This window comes from Dysidea avara, chromosome 11, assembly GCF_963678975.1.
Source record: "Dysidea avara chromosome 11, odDysAvar1.4, whole genome shotgun sequence".
Lineage (NCBI taxonomy): Eukaryota > Metazoa > Porifera > Demospongiae > Dictyoceratida > Dysideidae > Dysidea > Dysidea avara.
Window position 1 is genome coordinate 24,197,606 of NC_089282.1, and position 21,691 is coordinate 24,219,296.

The window sequence follows — 21,691 nt, forward strand, 5'->3', positions numbered from 1 at the left end:
GAGATCAATCTATGATGAGGTACAGAATCAAATGCCTTACTGTAGTCTAGAAATATGACATCAATGCCAAATCCTTGGTCCAAAGCAGAAGCCTACTCTTCAAAAGTTGATAACAAGTTAGTAAAACAGGACTTCCTGTTAACAAAACCGTGTTGCTCACCATTAAGTATGCCTTGCCCATCAAGAAAGGTTACCAATTCAGAACGTATAATAGATTCCAGGATCTTAACAACTAAAGATGTCAAACTAATTGGCCTGTAGTTGGAAGCTTGGTTTCTTTGACCCTTTTTAAAAACAGGAACAACGTGTGCCTGTTTCCACTCATCAGGGAGGACACCACTAGATAAGGATTGAGAATACAGAATGGTTAAAGGTACATAAAGTGTGTTAGCACAAGCTTTTAAGACGTAAGAATGTATACCATCTGGGCCAGGAGCTTTGTTAACCTTGAGCTCAAGTAGCTTCTGAAGAACTGTTGACTCTGTTATGTCAATATCACAAATACTATCTTCAGACACAAAGGAGGGAACAGGCATACTAGATAAATTTTCTTTGGTAAATGTTGACTCAAAGAATTGGTTTAGGGTTTCAGTCACCTCCTGATCATCAGCAGTGAGAGAACCATCACTCTTTATCAATGGGCCAATACTAGGTCTAATCTTCTGTTTAGACTTGATGTAACTGTACAGTGCTTTTGGATTAGAACGTAGCTTGTCTAACAGGGACCATTCATAAGAATTTCTAGCGGATCGTATCTTACATTTGACATCATTGCGTTTTGCTGCATAGGTGGCATAATCAGATCTTGATTTGGAATGTTTATATTTGGTAAAGGAAATTTGCTTAGCTTTAATGGCTTTAGAGAAGTTTTTGGACCACCAAGGAGTAGGTTTATTATTCTTAGGAATGGAAGTCGGGACGCTTATCGATAGGGCCATGTCACGGACTGACTTACATTAGTATAGCGTTATATAGAATTAGTAGTGTATGATGTAATGTAAATGATCACGTGATTTAGTGTGTGCAGTAAATAGACTTGAAGGTTAACGACAGGCTTGAGTTATCCGTGAACTACGAGGCAATCCTTCACGTAGATCGCTGCAGAAGGCTACTACTATCACGCCGTCCCCCTTATTTCTGGTGCTGTAAAGGGAGGGAGAAGATTCGTTTCGCCTTAGTCTCATTGTTAACCCGCTACTTAAACGTCGTGGTACCGTGGCAGTTTAACGGTACCAACTAAGGCAAGCGAAACATTTTCAGAACATTTCTTTGTTTGTTTCATCCACAGCAACGCCGACTGGAGCCTCTACCATGGCCGATGAACTCAAACGCCTCGTTCAGTCTCGTCGTGGATACCGCGCTCACCTGAAACGTCTCTTTACCTCTACCAACGAGTTACTGGAACGGTGCACCACCTCTACACCTGAAGAAGACGATGCTGACACACTCGACGAACTGATCTTACAGCTGGACAGGAAGAAAACAATACTGACAGATTTAGACAAGCAGATTTTGGCTTTAACCAACGAAGATGAACTGGAAATGGAGGTATTGGAATCAGAAGAACTTCAATCAGAAATATCAAGGACTCTGTCAAAAGGGAGGCGACTACAGAAACGTCTTCAGGTACTGGAACTACCCATATCAGTTGTACCACAGCCTAAGGATACAGAAACACACCGCCCACCTAGTGCTAGTATCACAGAACCACCAGTAACACTAGAATCTAAAACAGACACAGTTGAGACCAAAGATGCTTCACGTTCCTCTGATACTTCATCACTGACAATGAAAGCAGATACAAACACATCAGCCAGTCCTCATCCTCCTACCAAAGCGTCACAGGTCACACAGGCAGTTAACACAACCGTGCGATTACCCAGGCTTGATTTACCTACTTTCTCCGGTAACGCACTGGAATGGCAGCCCTTCTGGGATGGCTTTGATGCCGCTGTGCACAGCAACCCTGCTATTTCTGAAGTCCAGAAGTTGAACTATCTCAGATCACTTCTTCGCGGTGAAGCCTCTCAAGTTGTTGCTGGATTTTCATTGACAAGTGACAATTATGAACACTCGTTGACACTCCTCAAAGACCGCTATGGCAGCTCTCACAAGTTAGTTGCAGCCCACATGCAAGCCTTTATAGATCTTCCAAAGCCCCCTAATACACTCACTGGCTTGCAGCAGTTTTATGACACTATTGAAAGACATGTAAGAAGTCTCTCCTCCTTGGGCAAAGCCACAGACACCTATGAGAATCTATTAGTCCCAATAATTCTAAACAAGTTACCACCGGCTACAAGGAAGACTATGGTTAGAGAACATGACAGCGATGAGTGGACCTTGACAGAATTATAAAACGCAATCAAGAAGGAAGTCAGGGTATTTGAATCAGAACTTGTGACAGGTCATGCCTTTCAGAGTACTCACCCCACTGCAGCCTTTCATGCTGGCACAAGTAAGGCCATCAACAAACACACAGGACGATCCAGTGCACCTGCTCAACGCACATGTGTTTTCTGCAAGGGAACCCACTCCCCTTCAGATTGCCAGACCGTAGCAACCAGTCAAGCACGCAAGGAGCTGGTAACCGAGAAGAACCTCTGCTTCAACTGTCTTGGGAAGCATAAAGTCAGTGTCTGCAATTCAAGGTATCGCTGCCGCAAGTGCCAACGTAAGCACCATACCAGCCTTTGCAGTGAAGCCAATTCGAAGAAACAGGAGACCATTCGACCTGGACCCAACACTGAATCAACCTCTCTTACCACAGAAGGATCCTTGAGTACCATTGTCTCAGAACCAACCACATCAGCTTCACTACACCTGGCAAGCAGCAACACTTGCCTGCTCAAGACTGCAGTAGCTACCATTTCAGCTGGAGGCACATATGTGGAATCAAATATCCTCTTTGATGAGGGGTCTCAACGCTCCTTCCTTACCAAAGGCTTAGCAGAATGCTTACAGATACAACCACATGACAGTATAGAACTTTCCCTGTCCACCTTTGGTAGTGGTACCAGCAACACGAGCAAGTTTGATGTTGCAACAATAAACCTCCATAGTATTTCTGGTAAACTGTTACCATTAACCGTCCTGATTGTGCCGACAATTGCCGCACCGATACATACAGTGGATCAAACATCACTCACGAACCTCCCCTATCTCAAAGGATTACGTTTGGCTCACCCGATTCCTCCAACTGATCAATTTTCTATCACTCTACTAATAGGAGCTGACCAATATTGGAAAATTGTGGAGGACCATGTGATCAGAGGCAATGGTCCTACTGCCGTTAAATCCAAACTCGGCTATCTTCTGTCAGGTCCAATAGAGACACCCTCTGCAAGGAAGCCAGTTGTTAGTTCATTTCATGTTGCAGCTCAACCTACTCCTAACCTAGAGCAATTCTGGTCTGTAGAATCGGTAGGAATCACGCCAAAGGAGGAATCCACTAACAGTACTCTTGACACATACATTGCCAACAATGTGACACGCTTGACTGATGGTTCATACAGTGCTCGTTTCCCATGGAAGGACAATCATGCTCCCCTTCCGACAAATCTCTCAACTTGTATTCACCGAACAAGAACATTGGCTCGCAAACTGGCACAGAATTCTCATTTACTTGCCAAGTACAATGACATCCTAGCTGATCAGGAGCAGCGTGGCTTTATCGAGAAAGTAGAACACCCAACCAACACCTCTAGATGCCACTATATTCCACATCATGCTGTCCGCAAAGACTCACCTACTACCCCGCTTCGGATAGTTTATGATTGCAGTTGCCATCAAGCCAGGAATCAACCAAGTCTGAATGACTGTTTGCTCACAGGCCAACCCCAGCTGAATGATCTGTGCTCTATCATTCTTCGTTTCCGCCTTCACACCATTGGAATATGTACAGACATAGAGAAGGCATTTCTGCACATCTCTCTTCATGAGGATGATAGAGATTGGACAAGATTTCTGTGGCTGAGTAACCCAAAGGACCCAGAGAGTGAGTTTGTAACTTACAGATTTAGAGTAGTTTTGTTTGGTGCTGTGTGCTCACCTTTCATGTTAAATGCTGCCTTACACTGTCATTTGTCCCAGCACAACTCACCCATTGCCCAGAACATGCTCGCCAACCTATATGTAGATAACATAGTGTCTGGATGCTCTTCAGAATCAGAGGCTGTTCAGTTATACAAGAATGCTCGATCCATAATGACAGAGGCACATTTTAATCTAAGAAGTTGGGCATCAAACAGCTGCAAACTCACAGAGCAAGCAACCAGAGACAAGGTAGCAGACCTGAGCAACCCAGTCAATGTCTTGGGACTACAGTGGGACACACAAGCAGACACTCTACACCTCACGTCCAAGTCACCTATTCCAAGTATCACTTCACTAGTCACAAAGAGAGAAGTGTTGAAGGAGTCCTCCAAGGTTTTCGACCCACTAGGACTGTTGTCTCCCGTGACAGTCAGAGCCAAGATATTTATGCAATCATTGTGGCAACATAACTTGGACTGGGATGAACCACTATCCGACGAAGACCAAACACAGTGGCTGAACATAGCAACGAATATCCAGGATGCCAGAAGTGTACAGATCCCCAGGCAGTACTTCCCTACAGTCAATTTGTCAAATCAACTTGACAAACTTCACGTGTTTGCTGATGCCAGTCTGACAGCTTATGGAGCAGTGGCTTTCATTTGTAGAGGAAATAGTACTTCATTCGTCATGGCTAAGTCCAGGGTCGCACCCCTCAAACCACTAACATTACCTAAACTTGAGCTGATGGGTGCTCTCACAGCAGTGCGACTATGCAATTTTATTTTACAAGCTCTTCACCCTCTCAGTTTATCCACTTGTTTCTGGTCAGACAGCCAAATTGTCCTGCACTGGATACAGGGTGAGAAACGGACCAACACATTTGTAGCCAACCGCATATCTGAAATTCACCACCTCTCAGAACCACATGCTTGGCGATATTGCCCAACACAGGACAACCCTGCAGATTTGCTGACCAGAGGAATCACCACTTCACAACTGAAGTTGTCTGAATTGTGGAAACACGGACCCCAGTGGCTTGCTTGTGATGACAGTTGGCCTACTTGGCAGTACTCACCTACTGTTGAACTGCAAGCATTAGCCGTCACTGCCACAGAATTTCAACCATCCAATGCTTCAGAGTCACATCCTACTGGTATTCAATGTGTAATTGACATCTCCAAACACAGCACTCTCTCCAAGCTACTAGCAGTGTCAGCCTATGTGTTGAGATTCATTGCAAACTGCCGAGCACAACATCAGGAAAGATCAACAGGACCATTGACACCTTCTGAACTATGCTACGCTGAAGTGAAGTGGGTCAAGACAAGCCAACAAGAAGTTTACAGCAATGTTCTAGTCAACATTACTACCAAGTCTCGTAGAAAGAGAAACACCCTTATCCGTCAGTTACGCCTGTTTCTTGATGATGGACTACTTCGTTGTGGAGGCAGAATTCACAATGCCCCCCTAAGTGCAACTGCCAAATTTCCTTTGCTATTACCACCAAAGCACCATTTAACATCTCTCATCATCTTAGATGCTCATGTCAGATTGTTTCATGCCGGCACCAATTCAACCTTGACTATGATCAGACAGAAATTCTGGATCCCAACTGGAAGGCAACGTATCAAGTCAATCCTCCTCCACTGCACTACTTGTCGTAGACACATGGGAAAGCCATACACCATTCCGGACCCTGCACCACTACCAGAGATCAGAACACGTGAGTCTGAACCCTTTGAGGTCACAGGTATTGATTTTACTGGTGCAATGTATGTACGACATATGAATTCAGAAGCCAAAGTGTATGTATGTTTATTTACATGTGCTACAAGCAGGGCTATCCATCTCGAAGTTGTGACAGACTTGACAGTGGAAACATTTCTACTTGCATTTAGGAGGTTTTCTAGCCGCAAATCCTTACCACAAATTCTGGTGTCCGATAATGCCTCAACATATACAGCAGCTGCAGAAGATCTACAACAGCTATTGAAATCAGACCACCTTACTGAAGCACTAGGGAGACGTGGTGTGCAATGGCGTTTTATACCAAAACGTGCTCCTTGGTACGGTGGCTGGTGGGAGCGTCTAATTGGTCTCACCAAGATGGCCCTGAAGAAGGTGCTTGGCAGATCAAGAGTTTCACTCCTAGTCCTTCAAACACTGGTGGTTGAAGTTGAGGCCATTCTAAACAATAGACCTTTGACATACGTGTCCTCAGAGCTAGACGATGATGAACCCCTAACCCCATCTCACCTTTTACATGGTCGTCGTATTGTGTCACTTCCCCACGAGTATGTAATGGAGCAAGAAATAGATGACCCCACGTTTGGCAACTCCTCAGAAGTAACTCGAAGAGCACAGACACAAGCAGCTCTGCTAAATCAGTTCTGGTTCCGATGGAGGCACGAATACCTCACCTCACTCAGAGAACATCACAGAGCTTCAGGGAACAATGACCAACGAATCAAGCAAGGTGACGTTGTATTAGTGTATGATGAGAGCCCTAGGATTTCATGGAGATTGGCAGTAGTGGAAGAGTTGTTGAAGGGAAATGATGGACTGGTCCGGGCTGCAAACATTAGAACAACACATGGAAGAACTAATCGTCCTATAGCTAAACTTATTCCCTTAGAAGTATCCTCTAATCTGACAGCAAGTGACAAAACTTCTCAGTCTCATGATAAACTTAACAGTGCAGCCAACAGTGAAGATAAGAATAGTGGAAGGGAACGTCCTAAACGAAGAGCCGCAGAGAGGGGTATGGACAAGGTAAAACACTGGATCAAGGAACTTGGCGCCCCCCCCCCCCCCCCCCCGAGGATGTCACGGACTGACTTACATTAGTATAGCGTTATATAGAATTAGTAGTGTATGATGTAATGTAAATGATCACGTGATTTAGTGTGTGCAGTAAATAGACTTGAAGGTTAACGACAGGCTTGAGTTATCCGTGAACTACGAGGCAATCCTTCACGTAGATCGCTGCAGAAGGCTACTACTATCACGCCGTCCCCCTTAGGCCACCCAATTTTTGATTCAGAAGGTTGCCATTGATGTTCAACGTGGCAATGCTGCTTCTGTAATGGTAACAATACCATCATCCCAGGACTGGGCAGAGTTTGCCTCTCTGCCCACTGTTTAAGTGTTTATTTATATTATCATTATCGTTAACAATGAAAAAAAAAAAGAAAAGAAAAAAAATCTAACTAGCTTAACTACCAAACTAAGTACTTTAACTACAAAACTAGCTACCTTAACTACAAAACAACCTTAATTAATAACTTAGTTCAACAAGTCTATGCCATCTTCTGGGCTTATCGATTGCATTATACGAATCAGGCGCTTATAATGCAATCGATAAGCGCCGTTCCGAGAAAAAGCGGTCTGGCCACGCGAGACTAATTAGTTAGCGAATCATGGCTTCCCTGCCATGCACATTCAACCTCAAAGAGCCATGGTGACGGGGTGTCAAAAGCAGTGACGTACCCGTGTTGCAAGGGTCTACGTATCCTATAACTGCCGGTCTTATGCGGTCTCTCTGATATATAAGCTGCTGTGTAGCCACTGCTCTGTAGTCACTTTCAGAAATTGAAGTGCAAATCAGAGCTCAAATCAGAGTAGCTTTGCAGCTTTTCTACGTACTAGCTATTTAATACGTTCTACTTGCTATACTACCGCGCTCGCATAAAATGGCCAACTTCAAGCAGATATGCCTGTTACTGATTATAGCGGCTGCAGCTGCAATTGACGCAAAGGTTAGCTTATCTTGTAAACCATTTAACTGCATTGTCATCTAGCCAACTAATCCTGGAAAATTGCGGTACTTTTTCTGTGTTGACAAATGCTGGAATTGATATCTAGCCTAGATAATGACAGAAACCCCCCTTTTTTTAAAGTGCTTTATAGTGGCTGTCTTATTATTATTGTGTTACCATTTATCACAATAAAAAACTATATATATACCACTGTACTCCAAGATGGCGGATGTTGCTATGGCAGCAGCTCACCTGAAAAGGGTCTATACCACTGTATTTCAGCAGCATGCATGCACATGCATTTAACTAACATCCATGATCCCTCAGCCATAGCAGTCAAGTAACTATTTTAACAGAGCAATCAAATCAAAGCCACAGCTTAATCATAACTTTTGTCCTATACAGTTTTAGTTTTCAGTCTGTCTACTAAAATAGCCTATAATCCAACCTCAGAGCTTCTAAAATCTCAGCTATGTCCTCACAACCCTTATTATTTCATTCCTTGCCTTCAGAAACTCTCTTTAGCCTATTCAGCAACTTTATTAATACACTTGTAAATATTTTGATGTCGTTACAGTAACAAAGAGCTCAAGAGCTCTTGTATATATCTACAAAAAAGGATGAGACTGTGTAAAATATTGTACACCCGCATTTATGCCACTCCTTGAATACCAATTCCTTGATTACCATTGTGACAAACACAAAAGGGTATGCAATGGTATTTAAGGCTTAAATTTGAAGTTTTACTTTTGTCCCAGTGCATCGTAACACACTTGATGTAAGGTACTTTGAAATATCACACAAATGATCATGAATTCCAAAGTTAATAACATAATACAAATTGCTTTACCATATGACTTTGTGCAGAGGCTTGTACATATGCAATACATCACTAAGTCAGTGTAGCTTATCAACCACTAATTGATCAATGGTCTACAGTTACAAATTAATATTGACTGTCTCCATGGTATGGTTGTTATTGACAGGTAGGCAGGTAGTTAACATTATCTCATTATAAAGTAAATTACTGTATAATGATAACTACCTCGATCAATTACATTATTATTAGGAAGTATCACAACTTCAACATTTTCCTCCTTGGATTTCTTGGAAACTCAAAATGTTATGGCAGTGACTTTTTGGTGTACTTACACAGTAAATACATATCAACTATATATTGTGGTGCAATTGTGAGGTAAAGGTTTTGTACCACTTCTCAGGACATTTTTCTCAAGGTGAAATTTTAAATCTATTGTTTAAACTAAAACTGATATGCAAACTCACAATTGCAGCTGTTAGAAGAGGAACTGATATTGATATGATGGTTGCTGCTCTCTAATCTCTATTCCGGACTACCTGGAGTCATGCTAAAGTGTCCTTATTAGTGAAGTGCCCTGATTTCAAGGGTCTAAATATTGGATCATGAACAATTGTTCTAACTGTTTCCTCATTTCAGGGAGCATGTACTTTTAGGTACTGTATCAAATGGTACGGTAGTACTGTTTAAGTAGGGATCCCCCAAAAATGATGTACGCCGCCTAAAGTGCCGCCACCTAGAAACATTTTATGCAATGAAAATCACCTTTACAGAATAATATTAGTCCATCTAACATCAAACACTGCATTCATTTGCTAATTTAATTTATTTATCTAGGGCTGTGTCACATACAACCAAGTACATACACCAATGCGACAAACCCCTGGTGAGGCTATGCACAACAAAGTGGTTGAAAGTATGATCAACATGAAGACGTGATCCCAAATCAAGGAACAACAGTAACAGATATAACACAATAGTACCATCGTAAATAGAGGCCACCAGTATATAGCTCTCTCCTGTATGTTTTGCATGCATATATACTGTGTACATGCACATCACTGTTCCATTGCCACGCCAATGATGTACCGGCACTTAGTAACATTACTGTGGTATTGTACAAAGCAATATATTATTGGCAACACCAAAGATGGAAATTATCAGCTATGGTGAGGATGATGCATACAAAATGTTAACCAACAACTTTTTTTACATTATAGGTGTGAGATGTCTCTGAAGATGACTCACTCAAGAAATGAGACTATGCATGACAAGGTGGTGAAGGCCAGCATATCCCAAACAAAGCCTCTGCTTAACTACCATACGGCCACCAGTAGCTAAGTGCAGTTCATCAGTGGTGTGTCAATGGCACAGTGATGTGTTAATTATGCATACATAACATGCACAATACCGTAGTAGATAGAGTATACAACTATGCAAGCCAGGTGCCGAGTGAAACAGCCAAGCCAGCAAGCCAGTGAACTGGAAACATATACAAAATGTACAATACAACTAAACATTACAAGCAAACATTAAAACATACATTCCTCTACCACACTCTTTACGATACAAACATTAACATTACATTGAAACATGGACAGTCTAGTCAACCAGAGCCTAGCAAGCCAGGTAGAAGGATGGAAAATATACTGTGGCAATACAAGTACACAATTCAAATATTAAAACATACTGCTTGGCAATACACAATACAAATAAATTTAAATTTTACCTATTATGCTCAAATTATGCTCAAACTTTATGCCTCATTTCCCATGTTTTGCTAATAAATTTGCAGTTATGGGCACATAATAAGTGGCTGAAGCACATCTTTGCTCTTCCAAATGCATGTGACAGAAAAGATTGATATACTCTAATAGAACCGTCAGCTGCCTGATTGTTTTATTAGAGTTATTGACTGTTCTATTAGAGTATATCGATCTTTTCTGTAATATGTATTTTGACCATCAAGGATTTATAATATGGCTCAAATACTCTTCCTATTATGCTAGCATTATGCTCAATGCTTTCAAGCACCTATTAAGCTCATAATTATTCCAGCATAATCAGCAGGTCCCTAGTGCTGAGTGAAACAGCCAAGCCGGCAAGCCAGGTGAACTGGAAACATATACAAAATGTACAATACAAGTAAACATTACAAGCAAACATTAAAACATACACTCTTCTACCACACTCTTTACAAACAAGCATTAATTTCTGAAACACAAACAGTCAAGTCAACCAGAGCCTAGCAAGCCAGGTGAAAGAATGAAAATATACTGTGGCAATACAAGTACACAATACAAATGTTAAAATGTACTGCTTGGCAATACACATAAACATACCACCATTAACCTTGTTCCTCATCTTGTGCAGCTGCTGCAATCACTCCACTGACGGTTGCTAATCTTCTCCTTTGCGGTCTGGTATAGGTCTTGATTTGATTGATTGATTGATTTGATTTGATTCATTGTTTATCCTCTAGGTAATTGGCATAAGCCATTCTTCCTTACCAGAACAACTAAATACATATACAACACACAGAGTAAAGCACAAACAAATATACAAAAAAGTACATCAGTTAATAATAATAATAACTATATACACAACACATAAATACAAGCAGGACACATAACTACAAATTTAAGAATCATAACTACTTATAATTAGCTAAGTATATATATATATATATATATATATATAGATTTAGCATGATCAACAAAGATAGCTAGGACAAGTCAGTGTACTAGGAAATGATGCTGTTGAATGGATTATCATTACACGAATTGCATCCACTGAAGCTGGCATGGCGACTTGAGACTTAGTCTGCCAGCTGGCAACACTTTCAAAAACAAATAAATAGTAGTTCGTTCTTCTAAATTGCTATCTTGTCAATGGGTGTCACATGCTAGCTGTTTTGATTGGTGTTAAATAGAATCATTTTACCATTTCTATCACCTCCATGGAAACACCTGCCCATTATACGACTGTCTGTTCATTCAACATGGATTCTATTCTATAATTTCTATTCCCGGTGAGTGCGAAGCATTAGGCCTTGTATAGTTTTCTCAAACATTATTATTATATATACCACTCTCAGACCTCACTTCAAAGGGAAGTGAAGGTGTATAAGTGATAATAATAGTACTGCTATCAGTGCTCAGGAAAGCATTAATGAGAAATAGAGGTAGTATATATACAAGTTATATCCCTCCTAGGAGGAATGTAGCTTGTATTATTATACTACCTCCTATTCTCATTAATGCATTCCAAGCATTCTCAGAGATCATCCAATTTCTTTGATGAAACTGTGTGATCTCCTCTGCTTTAATATAGTGACACTTCACAGGATCGATAGTGAGTTTTAGTTTTGTAAAGTGAGCCAAAGCATAGATAATTTGTGGGTTTTGCATGGAAAAGAAGATAGTTCATTGTTTTACTGAATGAAGAAGGTCTAGGTTATTTTATATTGCTGTTGTGATTGAATTCTAGTCACATGGCAATGTCCAGACACTGAGCACAGTGCTTAATTAATTTGGCCATTAGTGTTAATAGTATTCACTACTTTAGTTTACTCATGGCTAGTAAAGTAAGTACTACTGCTTATTTATTTCAATATTTATTTATGATGTAATCTCAACCACATTTCTTATTATCCTTAGTACTTGGTTGCATATTATTATTCATTCATTTATTTATATATTATCTAATTTACCCAAAGACGCACAAAGCTTTGTTAGGAGATATGGCGATTTTAAGGAACCATTGTGTAATAACTTCCCAGTGCCTACAGCTGTGCAAACAAAATTTGCACCAATTATTCATCTATTTACTAGCAATCACTGAGTGGGTGTATACATTTCTGATACCCAAAATTTGCCCTGTTTTGGGCAGCTTTTTTTGAGCGGGTAATAATATCACAGGTGGTAGTAATAGGGTGGGGGGTGGTGGGTGGGCTTAATATAGTGATATAAAATGAAGTAAGAAGATGATTGAAATCCAGAGGCCAAGTTTGGGCTCTCCATGGCCCTCTATGGCCCTCAAATCACTCCAAATTGACTGAGAACACTACTGGCAAGCTGTCTGTGAAGTCCCAGCTCACTACACACAATTATCACAAAGCTATGGCCATTTAATGGCACCAATCTCCCACTCGTGGCTTTGACAGGGTCGGAAGAAAGCTGCTACAGAAACCAGACTTGCCAGTGCTGAAGGAAGTACAGTGTGGAATATGATAGTGTATTAGACCAGCAATCCATTTCTGGTAAAAATGTAAGTTTGATTTTGTGTGTGTGGAAGCCTTGTTATATGAAATCCGGTCACATATACTGTGTACTCATCATTGTGCCATTGCCACACCATTGATGTACCGGCACTTAGGAACATTACTGTAGTATTGTACAAAGCAATACTTATTACTGGCAAGACTAAAGATGGAAATTATCAGCTATGGTGAGGATGATTCATACAAAATGTTAACCAACTTTTTTTCACTTTGTAGGTGTGAGATGTCTCTGAAGATGACTCACTCAAGAAATGAGGCTATGCATGACAAGGTGGTGAAGGCCAGTACAGTCAGCATATCCCAAACAAAGCCTCTGCCTAACCACCATATGGCCAGCAATAGCTAAGTGCAGTTCATCAGTGGTGTGTCAATGGCACAGTGATGTGTTAATTATGCATACATATCATGCATGCAGGAGATATGCAATACTGTAGCAGATAGAGTATGCAACTATGCAAGCCAGGTGCTGAGTGAAACAGCCAAGCTGGCAAGCCAGGTGAACTGGAAACATATACAAAATGTACAATACAACTAAACATTTCAAGCAAACATTAAAACATACACTGCTTTACCACACTCTTTATGATACAAGCATCAAGACACACGGTAGTGTGTCGTGCGGCCCAAGGAGCCGGCGCATTGACAGGAAGAACGAAAACGTCATTTTCACACCTTTGTATCTCAGTGATAACTTATCCGATTGGAACCAAATTTGCTACACAATTGCCCGCCAGCCAGGGGAGTCTACATTCCAATTTTGAAGGAAATCTCTCCAGCCATTTCCGAGATACGAGCTGCCACAGTTTCGTTTTTTTTCTTCGTTTTTTTCTTCTTCTTCTTCGTCTTTTCGCACACTTGCAAAAATTGCTATAACAAGCAAACGCGTTCTCCGATCGCTATGAAATTTGGCACACAGAAAGGGAGTCCAAAGGCGAATCCTAGAATCAAATTTGGTACAAATCAGATGAATGGTTCAGGAGTTATGATCGATTATTCGCGTAAAACAAGATCGATTTGTTGTCACGCATACAGGGTAAACCGCTTCATGGAATGAGTTGAAAATTGCTATGTAGATGGAGTAACCATCGTAGGAGTACCTTTTGGTGGTTTGAAAGGAATCGAGATAAAGACCATGGAGATATGCCACAAAACCCAACCTGTGCCACAATTACGCGATCGATTTTTACGAATAAAAAAGTATTAGTTTTCACGCCTACTAGGCAAACCGCTTAGAGCAATGAGCTGAAAATCGGTGTATAGCTGGAATAATCTTCATAGAAAGTTCTTGCAGTAGTACAGAAGAATCGGATTACAAACCACTGAGTTATGATTCTAAAGCCAACTCCGTGTAGCAAATGCGAGATCGAGATACTCTAATAGAAAAGTCACCCTAATAGAGCATTCGGCTAATTTATTTACTCCATTATAGAATTTTATTACATCACAAGTTATTCTGTAGGGAGTTCAGCTGCAAACAGTTAATCTTATAGACAGTGCAGCAAGAAGCAAGTCACCATGTGGAGAGTTAAGCAAATATATCACTATAGAGATTCAGAACATTACAAGTCACACTGAAGAAAGTTCAGCTATAAACAAGTCATGCACTGTGTAGAGAATTCAGCTACAATTAAGTCACTCTCTAGAGAATTCAGCTACACAGAATTCAGCTACACACAAGTCACTGTGGAGAGAGTTCAGCTACAAACAAATTACCCTGTAAAGAGATCAGCTACAAATAAAACACTTTGCAGAGTGTTCAGCTACAACAAATCAACCTTTAGAGCGATCAGCAATGAACAAATCAACACAAATCTACCTGTAGAGAGATAAGCTAGAAACAAATCACCCTGTAGAGAGTTCAGCTACAAAAAATCACCCTGTAGAGACATCAACTAGAAACTAGACACAATGTAAGGAGTTCAGCTACAAGCAATCACCCTGTAGAGAGTTCAGCTAAAACAAATCAACCTGCAGAGAGATCAGCTACAAACAAATCACCTTATAGAGGGTTCAGCTACAAACAAATTACCTTGTAGAGAGATCGGCTACAAACAAATCAACCTGCAGAGAGATCAGCTACACACAAATCAACTTGTAGAGATATCAGCTATAAAAAAATCACCCTGTAGAGACATCAGCTAGAAACTAGACACAATGTAAGGAGTTCAGCTACAAGCAATCACCCTGTAGAGAGTTCAGCTAAAACAAATCAACCTGCAGAGAGATCAGCTACAAACAAATCACCTTATAGAGAGTTCAGCTACAAACAAATTACCCTGTAGAGAGATCAGCTAGAAACTAGACACAATGTAAGGAGTTCAGCTACAAGCAAATCACCCTGTAGAGAGTTCAGCTAAAACAAATCAACCTGCAGAGAGATCAGCTACACACAAATCAACTTGTAGAGAGATCAGCTACAAACAAATCACCCTGTAGAGAGATCAGCTAGAAACTAGACACAATGTAAGGAGTTCAGCTACAAGCAAATCACCCTGTAGAGAGTTCAGCTAAAACAAATCACCCTGAAGAGAGGTCAGCTACAAAAAATCACCCTGTAGAGATATCAGCTAGAAACAAATCACCCTGAAGAGAGGTCAGCTACAAAAAATCATCTTGTAGAGAGATCAACAACAAACAAAACACTTTGCAGAGAGTTCAGCTACAAACAAATCAACCTTTAGAGCGATCAGCAACAAACAAATCAACCTGTAGAGAGATCATCTAGAAACAAATCAACCTGCAGAGTGATCAGCTACAAACAAATCAGCTTGTAGAGAGATCAGTTACACACAAATCAACCTGTAGAGAGATAAGCTAGAAACAAATCACCCTGTAGAGAGTTCAGCTAAAACAAATCAATCTGCAGAGAGATCAGCTACAAACAAATCACCTTATAGATAGTTCAGCTACAAACGAATTACCTTGTAGAGAGATCGGCTACAAACAAATCACCCTGCAGAGAGATCAGCTACACACAAATCAACTTGTATAGAGATCAGCTACAAACAAATCACCCTGTAGAGAGATCAGTTACAAACTAAACACAATGTAAGGAGTTCAGCTACAAGCAAATTACCCTGTAGAGAGTTCATCTACAAACAAATCAACCTGTAGAGCAATCAGCTAGAAACAAATCACCCTGAAGAGAGGTCAGCTACAAAAAATCACCCTGTAGAGAGAAACAAATCATCCTGAAGAGAGGTCAGCTACAAACAAAACACTTTGCAGAGAGTTCAGCTACAAACAAATCAACTTTTAGAGTGATCAGCAACAAACAAATCAACTTGTAGAGAGATCAGCTACAAACAAATCAACCTGCAGAGAGATCAGCTACAAACAAATTAGCTTGTAGAGAGACCAGTTACACACAAATCAACCTGTAGAGAGATAAGCTAGAAACAAATCACCCTGCAGAGAGTTCAGTTACAAGCAAACCACCATGTAGAGAGTTCAGCTGCAAACAAATCACCTTATAGAGAGTTCAACTACAAACAAATTACCCTGTAGAGAGATCGGCTACAAACAAATCAACCTGTAGAGACATCAGCTAGAAACTAGACACAATGTAAGGAGTTCAGCTACAAGCAAATCACCCTGTAGAGAGTTCAGCTAAAACAAATCAACCTGCAGAGAGATCAGCTACAAACAAATCACCTTATAGACAGTTCAGCTACAAACAAATTACCCTGTAGAGAGATCGGCTACAAATTAATCAACCTGCAGAGAGATCAGCTACACTCAAATCAACTGGTAGAGAGATTACCTACAAACAAATCACCCTGTAGAGAGATCAGCTACAAACTAGACACAATGTAAGCAGTTCAGCTACAAGCAAATCACCCTTTAGTGAGTTCAGCTACAAACAAATCAACCTGCAGTGAGATCACCTACAAAAAAGCACCTTGTACAGAGTTCAGCTACAAACAAATTACCCTGTAGAGAGATCAGCTACAAACAAATCAACCTGTAGAAAGATCAGCTACACACAAATCAACTTGTAGAGAGATCAGCTACAAACAAATCACCCTGTAGAGAGATCAGCTAGAAACTAGACACAATGTAAGGAGTTCGGCTACAAGTAAATCACCTTGTAGAGAGTTCAGCTAAAACAAATCAACTTGCAGAGAGATCAGCTACAAACAAATCACCTTATAGACAGTTCAGCTACAAACAAATTACACTGTAGAGAGATCGGCTACAAATTAATCAACCTGCAGAGAGATCAGCTACACACAAATCAACTTGTAGAGAGATCAGCTACAAACAAATCACCCTGTAGAGAGATCAGCTAGAAACTAGACACAATGCAAGGAGTTCAGCTACAAGCAAATCACCCTTTAGTGAGTTCAGCTACAAACAAACCAACCTGCAGTGAGATCACCAACAAAAACGCACCTTGTACAGAGTTCAGTTACAAACAAATTACCCTGTAGAGAGATCAGGTAAAAGAATTCACCTTGTAGAGAGTTCAGCAACAAAGAAACCACCATGTAGAGAGTTCAGCTGCAAACAAATCACCCGGTAGAAAGATCAGCTAGAAGAAGTCACCTTGTAAAGAGTTCAGCTACAAAGAAACCATCATGTACAGAGTTCAGCTACAAAGAAACCACCATGTAGAGTGTTTAGCTGCAAAAAATCACCTGTAGAGAGTTCAGCTAGAAACAAATCACTCTGTAGAGAGATCAGCTGGAAGAGGTCACCTTATAGAGAGTTCAGCTACAAAGAAACCACCACATAAAGAGTTCAGCTGCAAATAAATCACTTGTAAAGAGTTCAGCTACAAATAAATCCCCCTGTAGAGGGATCAGCTAGAAGAAGTCACCTTGTAGAGAGTTCAGCTACAAAGAAACCATCATGTAGAGAGTTCAGTTACAAACAAATCACCCTGTAGAGAGATCAGCTAGAAGAAGTTACCTTGTAGATAGTTCAGCTACAAACAATTCACCCTGTAGAAAGATCAGCTAGAAGAAGTCACCTTGTAGAGTGTTCAGTTACAAAGAAACCATCATGTAGAGAGTTCAGCTGCAAACAAATCACTCTGTAGAGAGTTCAGCTACAAAGAAACTACCATGTAGAGAGTTCAGCCTCAAACAAACCACCTTGTAGAGAATTCAACTACAACAAATCACCCTGTAGAGAACAAGTTACCTTGTAGAGAGTTCAGCTACAAAGAAACCATCATGTAGGGAGTTCAGCTACAAAGAAACCACCATGTAGAGAGTTTAGCTGCAAACAAATCACCTGTAGAGAGTTCAGCTAGAAACAAATCACCCCGTAGAGAGATCAGCTGGACGAAGTCACCTTGTAGAGAGTTCAGCTACAAAGAAACCATCATGTAGAGAGTTCAGCTGCAAACAAATCACCCTGTAGAGAGTTCAGCTACAAAAATATCACCCTGTAGAGAGTTCAGCTAGACGAAGTCACCTTATAGAGAGTTCAGCGACAAAGAAACCATCATGTAGAGAGTTCAGCTACAAAGAAAGCAACATGTAGAGAGTTTAACTGCAAACAAATCACCCTGTAGATAGACCAGCTAGAAGAGGTCACCTTGTAGAGAGTTCAGCTACAAAGAAACCATCCTGTATATAGTTCAGCTACATTTCAAGTCACCCAGTAGAGAGATCAGCTGCAAAAAAATTATCCTGTGGGGAATAATGGGCATGTAATAAATATATGTATATAATGTGTATAATTACTAATAAAATCAAAAGTAATTGAAGTATTATAAATCTTCTTTAAGTTCTTTTCTTCTTCCTGTGGTAAAGAAAAAAAACACATAGGTTAAAAAAGCCCCAAAGCCAGCCATAGGTCGGCTTTGCAGTATACAAATACAAAAAGAAGTGATATCTAATCAAAAACAGCCAAGCTGTAAAAAAAAGGTGCGGCCCCCAAAAAAGGCCATGGTGAAAAAAGATGTGAAATCCAAGGTGGCGGCCAAGAAATGGCTGTGATGGTAGGTTAATGGTTACATTTTAATAATGACAATTCAGGTGAATTTTGTGCCACTTGGTCTTGGCACCAAATTCACCTGAATTGTCGTTATTAAAATTTAACCATTAACCTACCATAACAACCATTTCTTGGCCGCCACCTTGGATTTCACATCTTTTTTCACCATGGCCTTTTTGGGGGCCGCACCTTTTTTTTACAGCTTGGCTGTTTTTGATTAGATTAATTTTACACTGAAACACGGACAGTCAAGTCAACCAGAGCCTAGCAAGCCAGGCGGAAGGATGAAAAATATACCATGGCAATACAAGTACACAATACAAATTAATATTAAAACATACTGCCTGGCAATACACAATACAAATAAAAATACCACCATTAACCTTGTTCCTCATCTTGTGCAGCTGCTGCAATCACTCCACTGGCAGTTGCTAATCTTCTCCTTCATGATCTGGTATAGGTCTTGATTTGATTGATTGATATGATTTGATTTGAGTTATTGTTTATCCTCTAGGTAATTGGCATAAGCCGTTCTTCCTTACCAGAGCAACTAAGTATATATACAACACACAGAGCAAAGCACAAACAAATATACAAAAAAGTAGATAAGTTTTTTTAGTGATGGGCGGTACTGAGAATCCTAAGAATCAATACGGCATTAATGAAATAATTGTAGTCATTCAATATTTTTTGCAATTGTAATTTGTGATTATGTACATCTAAATGGACATTAAACCGAAGCAAGGAGGTACGCAAAAACTAGGATATCAATATTCAATGAACCATTGTAGTATTTTGAAGTTACAAATCAAGTCTGACATTAATAAAATGCTTTGGAATGGCTTACATGTAATGTTTATGTCAACAGTATCCTGCAATTACTCTTGGTATTTGCAATATACTGCGGTATTTCAATTATCACAATACTAAAGACCATTCGGTGTGTATTGATACCTTAATCATATTGAAATATTGATTTATTTCCCAACTCTAGTTAATAATAATAACTACACAACACATAAATACAAGCAGGACACATAACTACAAATTCAACACTCATTACTACTTAGCTAAGAGTATAGATTTAGCGTGATTAACAAAGATAGGACAAGTCAGTGTACTAGGAAATGATGTTGTTAAATGGATTGTCTTTATTTATTTATTATACTGGGCAGCCAGTAATTATTGATATGTCCAGGGGGACTTTATACAGATCGTATCCATTGGCCAGAGTTGGGGTCGTTGCACTAAAAATGTAACTAGTTACATATTACTCGTTACTTTTACGAGATGTAGCGCCCTAGTTACATATTACTTACTAAAAAAAGTAACATATAATATTGTTTAATTTTGTTTATTGATCTGTACAGTTCTGTAAAGTATTAATAAAATAAAGTTTAAAAAAAATAAAAGATAAACGAGTGACATAATACTCGCTACTCTGAGGACTGTAACTAGTAAATAATGCAGTTGTTCTTTACAAACTATAAAGTAAGTCCGAGGGGTAGCCAACGTCTTGGGACTCTCGTACACTATCTGAGAAATCCAATTAGAAATCCATTTAATATTTAGAAATCCCAAATTCAGAGCCACACACAAAATAGGTTATTCTTGTTTCCATCCGTTTATGAGTTCAATTACGGCCGCCGCTTATACAACGATTCAAATCGACAGTGCAAAGTACACCTGTGTCTCTTCTGAAGTTCCTCTGATTCCCTCAAGGTGTCTCCTGCACAAGTATTAGCAAAAGCTTGATATAATAAACATCACGATAAAATTCGAAATTAGAATTATATTGTATTTACAAAATACATTTTAAATACAGAAATATTTTTGAAATACTTAAATATTGGGACTCTCGTACACCGTGTTTGGTTTTTGAGTGGGCGCTGGCTATCCCCGAGTAAGTCCAACCTTCTAAATGTGTTTCAGGTGTAGCTCAGCCACAAATACATACTTAGTTGTTGTATCTTGGCCTCAAGGGCACTGTCATTTCTTTGCCATGCCTATATCGCAAGGGGTCCGAAACCAAGCAAAAATTGCCTACGAGATTTCGAAATCTTTAGCTAAAGCTTGTGTAACAGCTATAAAAGCAACATGTTGTACTGAGGAGGCTTGTAATTAATTCAGGGGCAGTGGAGCAGGCCAAAGAGTGAGGGGGTCAGGCCAGCTGTAAGCTGAAGACCAAAAAAAAGGTAGCTAACAACCTACTGACAATACCTGCCCTCCACATATGACTACACACAAGTAACTAAGTAGCTTGCTACACTGCTTCTCTGAATACTATGACTGCTCTATTAGAGTATCTAGATCCTGACTGTTCTATTAGAGTATCTCGATCTTTTCTTGCTAACATTGTCCCATAAAAGTGCCCCCCCCCCCCATCTCCACCACCTATGAATTAATTAGTGTAGTGGTTCCAGGATGCACCAGTATGGATAATGTTGAAATGAATGGTGCCAATTGCAATACATGACCAACCTCCTCTGTGTCCCCATCGAATTAAAGTAGGTAAGTTATAATAACCGGAACTGAAATCAGGAATATAATGGAATGACCAAACTTTTCTGTTTGCTGTTTAGCTTCTTGTACTGTGTCCGTTATGCAGTTTATTGTACTAGGCTCAACTGTACTTTAGCTACTAGCACTTATTCATAGCTATCAAGACTGACTGTGACACACCGTTTGCTTTGTAAATCAAATTACTCTAATAGAGCAATCAGCTATTAAACAGTTACTATAAACTAATCTTCTATAGAGTACACCCTGGCTGTAGATTATGGAAAGTTTCCAACACAGATTTAGCATATTCATGCATACTGTGTAATTACTATTAGATAATATTAC

General features: G+C 40.0%; 2 protein-coding genes across 2 annotated transcripts in view; one reads left to right on the forward strand and one right to left on the reverse strand.

Annotated features, from left to right (window-relative positions):
- LOC136238710 (RAF proto-oncogene serine/threonine-protein kinase-like) overlaps positions 1-21,691 on the reverse strand; it is a 117,173-nt gene that overhangs the window by 34,165 nt on the left and 61,317 nt on the right. The window lies entirely within an intron of this gene.
- LOC136237788 (uncharacterized) lies at positions 1,312-6,955 on the forward strand. Its single transcript, XM_066027999.1, has 3 exons — positions 1,312-2,313; positions 2,422-6,810; positions 6,944-6,955. The coding sequence occupies exons 1-3, from the start codon at positions 1,312-1,314 to the stop codon at positions 6,953-6,955; spliced, it is 5,403 nt and encodes a 1,800-aa protein (XP_065884071.1).

What these genes read in the sequence shown, in the direction of transcription:
- LOC136237788 (XM_066027999.1), top strand. Translation starts at nt 1,312, where the DNA reads ATGGCCGATGAACTCAAACGCCTCGTTCAGTCTCGTCGTGGATACCGC. An exon ending in CGGCTACAAGGAAGACTATG is followed by an intron (nt 2,314 to 2,421) that starts GTTAGAGAACAT and finishes CATGCCTTTCAG; the next exon opens with AGTACTCACCCCACTGCAGC.